General features: G+C 35.0%; 1 protein-coding gene across 1 annotated transcript in view; it reads left to right on the forward strand.

Annotated features, from left to right (window-relative positions):
* The window catches only part of DYNC2LI1 (dynein cytoplasmic 2 light intermediate chain 1), a 41,359-nt gene extending 35,190 nt beyond the window's left edge, over window positions 1-6,169 (forward strand). The window contains 2 exon segments of the mRNA XM_051975186.1: window positions 4,761-4,855; window positions 5,148-6,169. Of these exon segments, the coding sequence (XP_051831146.1) occupies window positions 4,761-4,823 (63 nt within the window). The 3' untranslated portion in view covers window positions 4,824-4,855; window positions 5,148-6,169.
* The last annotated feature ends 4,941 nt before the right edge of the window (window positions 6,170-11,110 follow it).

Here is an 11,110-nt window from a genome sequence, read left to right on the forward strand (position 1 = left end):
CTAATACATCTTATCAACTTTCTGTCGATTTGTTTCATGTTACAGGCCTTTTTCTGATTCCCTGGGCTTTATAGGAGGAAATATAGCATGACATCATCTCTTGATTGAGTCTGAACATTGTCTAGTCTGAGGATTCTATCCCCAGCTTCCACTCTGCAAAAAGAACAAACTTTCCTCTCTGGCTTTCCACATACAGATTGCTTTCTTTGTCATAGTAGCTAGCCTAGCATATATTCTACCTTTGGCTTTGAAGAAAAATGGATACAGTGCCATTTCACATCAACTATATATTTTATTGAAAGGTTAAGCTTGGAGTTGGGAAGACCAGAGTTCAGATCCTACCTTAGACATCCATTATCTGGGTGACTCTGGGCAAATAATTTAGCTTTTATTGGACTCAGCTCTTCATCTTCATCCACTATAATTTAGTGGAAATTATACTCAGTGGTCTTTAATGTCAATTCCGACTTTAGTTCTGTAATGCTTGTATTTAAGTACAGGAGAATTCTGTTTTAATAGAATGCTAAAAAAAAAAAAATCAAATTCCTGGGTAAAATAAAGTGGAAAATAAAACATACTCAAAGCCCAGGGTCTCTCTGAAAAGAAATGTCTAGGAAGTAGAAAAAGGATGGAGAGTCTAGAGTATTCCCTTCCCTTGCCGCTTTCCTTCATCAAAGTTTTTGAATCTTTCTTTATAAGATATGCTCATGGGTAGAGCACTTGGGCATTTCTGGGATTTGCAGGTAATTAGAATGTCAGGAAGATGATGAGGAAAGAAAGATAACTTCTTCTTGAGCTCCCCTTATTTATAATTAAAAGATTCATTCAAGTGTTATTAAGCATCTCCTGGGAGCAAAGTATGCTGGGCATTGGGGGAGATGGAGAGACAAATGAGAGACGCAAGCTCTGCCCTCAAAGAACTTACATTTCAGCAAGGGGAACTAGAATAAGTACAATATTCAGAAAAACATAAATTAGAAAATAACAAGTGCACAAGAAGTATGTAAAATGCTATGCGATCACATGAGAAAGAAACTACTTCCAATAGAGATATTAGGGAAGGGTATTTCATGCAAAAATTGTCATTTGGGCTGGGCCTCTAAGGATAGATAGAATATTAATATGGAAAATAGTAGAGAAAAATGTTCTGAGCATAGAGAATAGATTGAACCTAGATCTAGATGTGGGACAGTGCAGAAGTGATCCAGAGAGAACAAGTAATAGTTTGAATAAAGTACAGAATATGTATGTCATGAAGCTTTGGTGGTAGAGTGAGTTATGGTGAGAAGGGGTGAGTTGGAGACAGATTGTAGAGGACCTCCAGATTTCTATTGAGTAAGCAGTAGGAAGCTATGATGGTATTTGAGTAATAGAAAGCATTATTCCTTAATATGAAATAATATAGAATTTCACAGTGTAATAACCAGTGCACCAAAGTATGTCAGGCAGTATCCTGTGTCTATCTCCAAAGCCTCTTATCTAAAGAAGGTTCGCGGGTTAGCCATCTTTTTTTCCATTTCTTACCCAACTTCATTCCTTTGGAATGAATTCTATATTTTTTTAAGCTTCCTTTTGTGTGTTGTTTTTCCCTGTTAGATTTTAAGTTCCTTGAAGGGAGGGACTGTCATTCTTTTTCATATTTGCATCCCCAGTACTTAGAACAGTGTTGGGCACATAGTAGGTGACTGATAAATGTTTATTGACTAACTAGAGTGTTAGAAGAAAATAAAAATATAAATGGGAAGACTTGCTGGGAAACTCGATAGACTAGGCAAAAAATAACAGAAAGCCTGAATTAATCCAAACATTGTGGGAATGGTAAGACTGGTGTAAGAGACATTGAGAAAGTTGGCTCATGGGCAACTGTGTGAGAGTCAAAGGTAACTCTTAGGTCACAGGCATGAGCAAGTGGGAGAAAGGTGGGCTTACTGACAGAAGTAACCAGGGGAAAAAAAAACTGACTGTACTAGAAATGGCATCTGGTCACGTGCTTTCATCAGAGCAACGAGTACAGATACCAGAAAAAAAATCACAACAAAAACCAACCATTTATTCTTCTCATCATTTTAAAGGATCTGTGATGGGATCACTTCCTCCTGAGCCTCAGGTGGTCTCTTTTCTCCTCTTAGCACTTTCTTATTCTTCACTGCCCTGCCTGGATAGGCTGTTAGCTCATTCTGATGACCCTGTGGTTCCCATACTTACAATCACAGTCGATCTCATCATGGCCCTTTCGGCCTAAGCTAGGATGTGGACTGGCCACTCCAGCAGTAACCAGAGGGGAGAGAAGCCTTTAATCATGGTCCACTTTGAGACTTGCATGGGAGCCCTCCATCTCCACGTTGGGCCAGTTAAGCAATATCTTAAACTTCTGTAAAGTCAGAACCACATAAAATCATTAGGCAAGTCTTGAAACTGTCTAAACCACATTAGCATTAATTTCCTCTCACGGAGAAAAAGATAAAACTTCCAGCATCCTGCAGGTCCCTTTTCAGGTAACAAAGAGCCCAACAAAAGGCTGATTTATTCAGGTGGGGTTTGGCTTGGGGCAGCCAGGTGGCTAGAGCGCTGGGCCCGGAGTCAGGAAGGCTCATCTTCACAAGTACAGAACTGGCCGCAGACATTGCCCAGCTCCATGACCCTGAACAAGTCACCTAACCCTGTCAGTCTCAGTTCCCCACCAATAAAATGGGCTGGAGATAAAAGAGCAAACCGCTCTAGTATCATTGCCAAGAAAATCTCAAATGGGGTCATAAACAGTCATATACACTTGAACTACAACAGGGATTTTACTTGCCAGATCCCAGACATCTCTAAGAGCCTCAGTGTCTCAGGTCAGTGCCTTTATGATTAGGAATTTCTTTAGTCTATTTTCCCTAAATCCACTTCAGCACAGGTGTCCCACAAAATTCATTTCCTTTAGTTCTACTTACAGTCATTTTGGAGGACCTCTTTACTCTATGAAATCAATACTTCTTGTAGAGCAAGATTGTTATTAAAACTTTCTGCATTCTCCTCTGCAGATAAATGGACCTAATTCCATTAACTGTTTCTCATTTATTCTTTTTTCTCAAAGTCTCATTATTTTGCTGGCTTTGTCCCTCTGCCATCAGATTTTACGTAGGCCTGGCTTGTGGCTTAGTGTTTTTCAACTTTTATTTTTCAATTTTGAAGGTTAAAGTAATTCTTGACTTTAAGAGAATGTTAATACTTAAGGCATTTAGTGTGGACAATCTAACTAATTTGTTTCCTCTATTTTTGTATTTAAGGAATTTTTTGAGGCAGTTTTAAAGTCTGAGAAAAATATTTTAAAGCATTTGTTCATCAGGGTTATTTTACTCAGGGTGAGTGAGCCTGAAGTGTTTTCCTAAATCCCTGAACTTAAAAAAAAAAGAATTTAATTCATTTGTAGTTTCTAGGGCACTTTACTTTCAGAAATATACTTAAGAAAGAATATGTTCAGTGTTTATAACTAAATGTGAAGCAAGAATCTGTTTTGGTGTCCTCTGTAAATAAATAGACTTAAACAAATATTTATTATTGTGTCTGTTTCATGCAAATCACTGCCCTGAGTTCTGGGGATGCCGAAATAAGAGCAAAAGGTTTCTTGCCCTTTGTGAGCTTATATCCTACTAGGACACAGCTCTGCCCCACTTAAAACCATGCACAAATCAAAGCATCACCCTCATGATGTCTTTGGCCCTCTTTAAAAACAAATGACAAACTACAAAGTACATCAGTAGCCAAAATTAAAACTTAGCAACTTTCCTATTGTCCTAACATTTTTCTTGGTTGTTCCACTGTCACAAAACTTGTATCTTAGCAATAAATATAGTTGTATACAAGACAGGTTTCAAAGAAATGAAATTTATTAAGTCAACCCAATAGAATTTTCTGATGGTTCATTCATGCAACCATTATCATTAATAGAAAATACAACAAGGAGAATTTGAATAGGACCCTTCTTACAATGGCTATACTTCCTATAGGACCAATTGTTAATTGTTTTGTTTTGTCTTAATTTCAGTTGAAAATTTGTGGAATATTCTATCAAGATAATATCTCAAAGTAGGGTTGTTACTGTTAGTAAAACACTAAACAGTTAGTTCTGGTAAGGCCAAAATTTCAAGTTATTGTTTACACTTCATGTACTTAGTCTTTGAAATGGCAAACAGTAGATATCTGATGACCTGAACTTACCTGACTTAATTAAAATGATAAGCCATAAGAGACTTTGAGATTTATTACTTTACAAGATCTCAACAAAGTTCTTATACAGCTTTTAAATTTTAACTGAAGTCATGGGTATGATAGAAAACATCTGTAAGAGTTTGGCAACAAGAAACTGAATTTTCTTCTCATAGAGAATGTGAACTTGAATTCTGATAGTCATATGACACATTTTATGTTCTTTCCTATGAGGGTCACTTTTTTTTTAAGTTTGTCCTAGTATCTAGAATGAGAACATTTGTGTATAATTTATTTTGAAGGGTACAATTTCAGATTGTACCTGCCTAACCTGTACTAACCTTAACCCTAAATCAGTCCTAAAACCTAATTTATCAGAGTTTAAAGGGGACAAAAGAGCTTTGTGAAATTAGTACATTAATGGAAAACAAAATCTGAGGATTATTGCCAAAAAATTATGACAACAAATGTTAATTACACTCATTTCATTATGATCTACAGCAAGAGAAGTATTTTTTAAGTGCTCAGTGTAAAGAATTTGTGAAGTTATTTATAAAAATTGTATGTTTTAGGAACTGGAACAGTATAAGAAAAATTCTTCTAAATCCTGGAAACAAATAGAGTTTGATTCCTGAATCCTAATACAAGTGAACAAAAGCATCAGTAGGTTTGTATTTTCTCTCTCTGAAACATAAGAAAGATTTGAAATTTTTCATCCCTTGTGGTAATATAGAAAATATTTTAATGTAAATGTACAATTACTACAAAAGAAAAAAATTTAATACTGTAACTCTTCAAGTAACTTGAAAATGTTTTTAAAAGAAAAAAAAGTAAAAGCAAATGTAATTATCTGAAAAAGATAAAAAGAATTTTGTTAACAATGTCTCTAAGAATGAAATAATTGTGTTTTAATAATATTCTCTAACATATGTGTGTTTCCTGTTTCTGTAATTTTATAGAATGTACAAATGTGTTGAAACAGTTATGAAGAATTAGTCTCTCATACTACAACAATTTCCTTTATGGATGGCTCCTTTGGAATTAACTTCTTCTAACCCAAGGTGTGAAGTAGAAGAATGCCCTTGAATTGAAACTTCATCAGAGATACACCATGGTAGTTATCTGGTTCCAATCTCCTATAACTAGTCTCATGAAATTCCTATCAAGATGTCTATTGACAGGGCTATTGATATGACCAAATCCTCAGTGACTCTAGAGGTGCAAAAACTAAGCGCCAGTTTCAGTAGCATGATCATTCTTAAAAACAAACAAATCCTCAAATACATTTGCAGCATGATTGGGAGACTAGCCAACTTAAATGTGTATATCTACCATTCTGAATACACAGCTTAAAGTCTTTCATTTGATAGATATCAAAATACATTATTATTCTGTCTGAAATTAAAAGCTAGTTCTCAATTTTTAGGGGAAAAAGTATAATTAATGTGAAATTTCCAAAAATTTGGAATAATTTGAATATTGTGTATTTACATGAGTATTTCCATTTTCTGGTAGCTAATAGGAAGAGAAAGTCAAGAAATTTGTTTTATTTACAATCCTGCTACTGAGTTGGACAAATGTATACTCTGTATCTCAGTAAAATATAGATTGCTTTATTTATATTTTGCTTAGTGTGAATTATATAAATCTGATTCATATATGCATCTGTAATTTTTTTTAGATTTTGATGTGAATCCAGACGTCTTTGCTATATTTTTTAAAATCCAAGTAAAAAATTAATATGTAACTTCTTTATAAAAACACTTAGGAACAGCAATAAATTGACCGATATTGTATGAGTTTTTTTATGGTATGGGGTCATTTATAATCAAATCCATGTAATGGCTAGATATATAATGTTTCTGTATTTGATTATCTGTAAAAAATTCACAATCATACAAGACATATATTTCATTGATGGAATTAATGCTAATAAATGTTGGTTTTAACATTAAAAAGAAATATCACTTAAAACCTTAAACTTTTTTCTCTGAATTTTTGATTCAATTTGGCCTTTACATTTGGCTTTCTTAATTCTTATCTGCTTCAGATGAGGATTCATAAAGTCAGGGATCTGGAGCTGGGAGAGACCCTAGAAACTTGCAATTTCAGACCTTCCAATTTACAGATAAAGAAACTGATACCCAAAGGATTAAGTGAATTTCTCCCCATATTAAGTAGCAAATAGTAAATAGCAGAGCTATGATTCAAGACCAGTTGTCTGACTTTTTCTATAATGCAAACCTGGTGAGGGTTAGCTACCCAAATATCCATGATCACCAAAAGGTCTGTAATTTTGAGTTTATGCTATGTGTGGTAGTTTGGGGGAAAAAAAAATCACTCATTTTAAAATAATGTGTCTTAAATTATTTGCATATATTTGACTGTGAATTAAAGATGTAATATATTGGCAATAACTTGTGAAGGAAAGAATTATATAGAGAATTGTATGGGAAGGAAGAAAAGGAAAGAGTGAGGAAGTTAGAAAATTAAAAAGGGAGGAAGGAGGGGAGGGAGGGAGGAAGTTTTAGGAAATTAGGAAAGGAAGAAGAAAGGGAAGAAGAGAGAAAAATGAAGGAAAGAATGGAGGGAAGAAGAGAGAGAAGAAGAAAGGGAGGAAGGGAGGGAGAAAGAGAGGGAGAAAGAAAGGGAGGAAGGGATGGGCTTATTCTAATGAGGGATTGGGAGATGTGGCTCTGATCAGTCTTGGACAAAGAGACTTATCTCTTGTCCAGAGTACCCCACCTTGGGTAATCTAGACAAAAGAGGCTCTGTCTCTATTCAGACATGAATGAAACTCAATGAGCCAAAATTCCCCTCAAATTTTGGTAAGGTTTTCTAGTTGAATGCCATCTCCTACCCAGGATCAAAAAGCAAGTACTCTGGGGATTGGGGCATCTAATTCATCAACAACATCCTTTAGAGGCTGAACAATCTATAGGCTGCTGAAAAAATCCTGATCCTAATTCAATAATTTATTACTAACATAAGAGAAATGTTTATTTCTCTTATGTGTTGATGTATTATCAACCTAATTCTAGTATTCCTTCAAGCCATTTGCTAAAATATCCAATATAAAATTAAGGATTTGAGAGTCAGCCTTTCAATTTTACAAAGAGTGACCAATGCCAGCTAATTGTTACATCTCTGAGCCAAACAAAACAAAAATCCCACTTAATTTCTATTTCCCTAATACTAGCTAGTGGTAATGAGAAGAGAAAAACCATGTTTAAACATTTCAAATATGATTATTATCACTGTTGTGAATAATGACGTGTAACACTCGGTAATCCACAAAGTAATTTTCTCACAGCAACTCTTGAGAATTAGAACAAGTTTAGTTATAATATCCAAGACTTGGAGGTAGGGCTGGGAGTGGGGGTGGGGGAAGTACAAATAATATGGTAATTATCAGCCTCAGCTGGACCAAATGTGAACTTGGAGGTTCATCAAAGCTTCTTTTATGGTTGTGTTGTGACATATGATATGATGGGGAAAGTGCTTTGTGAGTCTTGGAGTGCTCTGAAAATGTGAGCTCTCATTAGGAGGCAGAACAAGTTTATAACACAAAGACTAGAATGGTGGTGAAGGAGGAGGGAGCGGCAGGAACGGCTGGCTATTGTGGTCCAGTTAAGGCTCTACCATGATGTAAGAAAATGAATCCACCAAAATGGACAGACAATTCCATGGACTTTTCCTCTTCCTCTGCAGTGCTGAGGAAATGCTACCTTAACCTGAATTTCAAACAAAAGTGTAAAAGTTGGTACCAGGAATCTTTAGAACATCTTCTCTAGTTTAGAGCTTTTACCTTCAGCCTGGTACATCCTGCCCTTCATACACACGAAGTGGCCATCTCGCCATTCCTCACATGTGGTGCTCCATCTCTTTTCTTTCTGCTTTTGCCCTGACTCTGAATGTATTTCCTCTACACTCTTCTCTCCAGTTCACCTTCTGCACCAGTCTTTCCTGAGCCTCCTGGTGGCTTCCTGCACAAATTCCCTGGTATTTATTATGCACATATTTAGAATGCAAAAACCTGTTTTGTTTTTGTCTTTGTATCTGCAGTACACTGTAAAATGTGTAGTATATAATAGGTGCTTAATAAATGCTTGTTTGCTTTTGGAAGAAGCAAAAGTACTCAGGGAAAAAAATCTCTTAGGCTGTATTTGCTGTCTTTAGGGAAAAGTGTCATACCATCAGAAGGCCTGGATTCTGGTAGCTTCTGAGCAGTCAGTTGATCCAGTATGTATACCGTAGTCTGAGTTGACTTAGTTGTACAAAATATACAAAAACCATCTATCTTATTTTTCCATTGCTACCCTAGTGAAGCAAGATTGAGCCTGCTATACCTGATCCCAGAGCAACTGAGAACAGGTTGCTCATTGTGCTTTAAGCATCCTTAGCTTTTATTCTAGAGGGAAAGAGCTCTATTCAGTCTAATTCTGAGCCTTTCATTGTTGTATCATCACATAGTCAGATAGACTTCATCTCAAAAAGAATCCATTTCACAGGAATTAAGATTTTTTTAAAACAGTTTATAACTTGTCGTTCAGTTCAACATTTATTAAGGATCTTATGTACTGAGTGCTATTACTATGTACTATTGCTACGTGCTAGGGAGACAGAGATTAAATATTCCCAATTCTCAAGCATCTTTTTTCTACTAGAGGGGGTGGGGGCAGCATACAACATGTGAACGTGCAGATAACAGAATTTGAGAGCAGAGTGAGCAGTAATGACTAGGAAGACCAGGGTGGATTGGAAAAAAGGAAGAAGAGGAGCCTGACTTCTCATTACTGACATTTTTGGGCTAGGGGGACAGGTTATCACTGTCAGTGTTTAAATGGCCTGTGGGAAGCCATTATTTTTTTTCTTAGGGAGATATCACTAACATTTAACAGATTGAATACACATACTATGTCAATTTTCCAAATGCTTCCAAGCTAGAATGAAATATAATCTGCATATGAATAGAAGGGAAATGTTTCCACTTATATTGTAGACTGATACTATGATAAGTTGAAATCATTGATTTCAAAAGAGGCTCCTGTGGGACTCTCTTTGAACTACTTAACAGATCAACCTTAGAAGTATCTATAACGGGTTTGACATATATAATCTGTAAACATCATGTAACTATTATATAATAATCATCAGTGTCAGGGACCTTTTGTTGAAGTTGACAATAATACTCTGCTAATTTCCCAATGTCTCCAGATCCTTAAATACCCTTCCAAGACTCGAGATTTTACTGTGCTTTCCTTAATGAACAATTTTTTCTTATTATAAGATGCTTCAAATGCTCTAATGCTTTATCATTCTTCACAGACTAGGTAACAATTGCTAAACAAGTCATGTAATCACCAAAACCTATTCTTCAGAGTTCCTATGGAAACATTACCAAAGTAAATATATTAATGACATATTTTCATGTCTTATTTGTGAAATTAATCAGTTAAAATCAAATAGAAAGATATTTAGTGATTTAACTGAAGTAGCAAGATAACTTTTAACTTTTTAAAATAATCATTTAATAATAAATAATTTTTAATAACTTTTAAATGCTTTTAATAATTATTAGTGCTTAACTAAAAACAGAAAATGTAAATGCTTCTTTAAATAGATCTGTATATCAAACTTTAGATTCTGACTCCTTAATAAGTAATAATTTTGACCTTTTTTAAAGAATATGTGTTGTATATGCTAGTAGAATCCTTTGTCTATAGAAATATTAAGAAAGTCCTAAAAATAGTGAGGGAATTAAAAAAATTCAAAGGAAGGTAGCCTGGCAATACTAGATTTCAAACTATATTATAAAGTACTAATTGTCAAAATTGGTACTATGGCTAAGAAATAGAGTGGTGGATCAGTGGAATAGATTAGGTACATGGGACACAGTAGTAAATGACTAGTATTCTATTCGTCTGGGATAAGACCCCGCTATTTAACAAAAACAGCAAGAAATAGTCTTCCTGTCAAATCTATGGAGAAGGAAAGAATCCACAACCAAACGAGATAGCATTACAAAATGTAAAATAGATAATTTTGATTATCTTAAAAAGTGTTTATATAAACAAAACCAATACAGCCAAGATTAGAAGGAAAGCAGAAAGCTGGGAAACAATCTTCACAGCAAGCTCTGATTAAGGCCTCATTTCTCAAATATATAAAGAACTAAGTCAAATGTATAAGAATACAATCATTCCCAATTTGATAAATGGTCAGAGGATATGAACAGGCAGCTATCTATAATCATATGACGAAGTGCTCTAAATCACTTTTGATTAAAAAAATGCAAATCAAAATAATTCTGAAGTATTTCACACCATTCAGATTGGCTAATATGACAAAAAAAGGAAAATGATAAATGGTAGGAAGAATGTGGGAAAATTGGGATCCTGATATACTCTTGGTGGAGCTGTGAACTGATCCTTTCTGGAGAGCGATTTGGAACTGTGGTCAAAGGGCAACCAAACTTATATATAACCTTTGATCAAGTAATACCACTATTAGGTCTATATCCCAAAGACATCATTTTAAAAAAAAAGGAAGGACCTACACTGCAAAATATTTATAGCAGCCCTTTTCATGGTAACAAAATAACAGAAATTTAGGATAGTCCTATCAATTGGGGAATGGCTAAACACGTTGTAGCTTTTGAATATAATGGAATACTGTTGTGCAATAAAAAATGATGAGCCGGCAGATTTCAAACAAACCTGGAAAGGTTTGTACAAGCTGATACAAAGTAAAATGAGAAGAAACAGGAAAACATTGTATATGGTAACAGAAATATCATGTGATGATCAACTATGAATGACTTAGCTCCTCTCAACAACCCATTGGTCTAAGACAATTAAAAGGATTCATGATGGAAAATGCTTTCCACATCCAGATAAAGAACTGATATACTCAATGGGGA

Source organism: Antechinus flavipes, chromosome 2 (genome assembly GCF_016432865.1).
Source record: "Antechinus flavipes isolate AdamAnt ecotype Samford, QLD, Australia chromosome 2, AdamAnt_v2, whole genome shotgun sequence".
Taxonomy (NCBI): domain Eukaryota; kingdom Metazoa; phylum Chordata; class Mammalia; order Dasyuromorphia; family Dasyuridae; genus Antechinus; species Antechinus flavipes.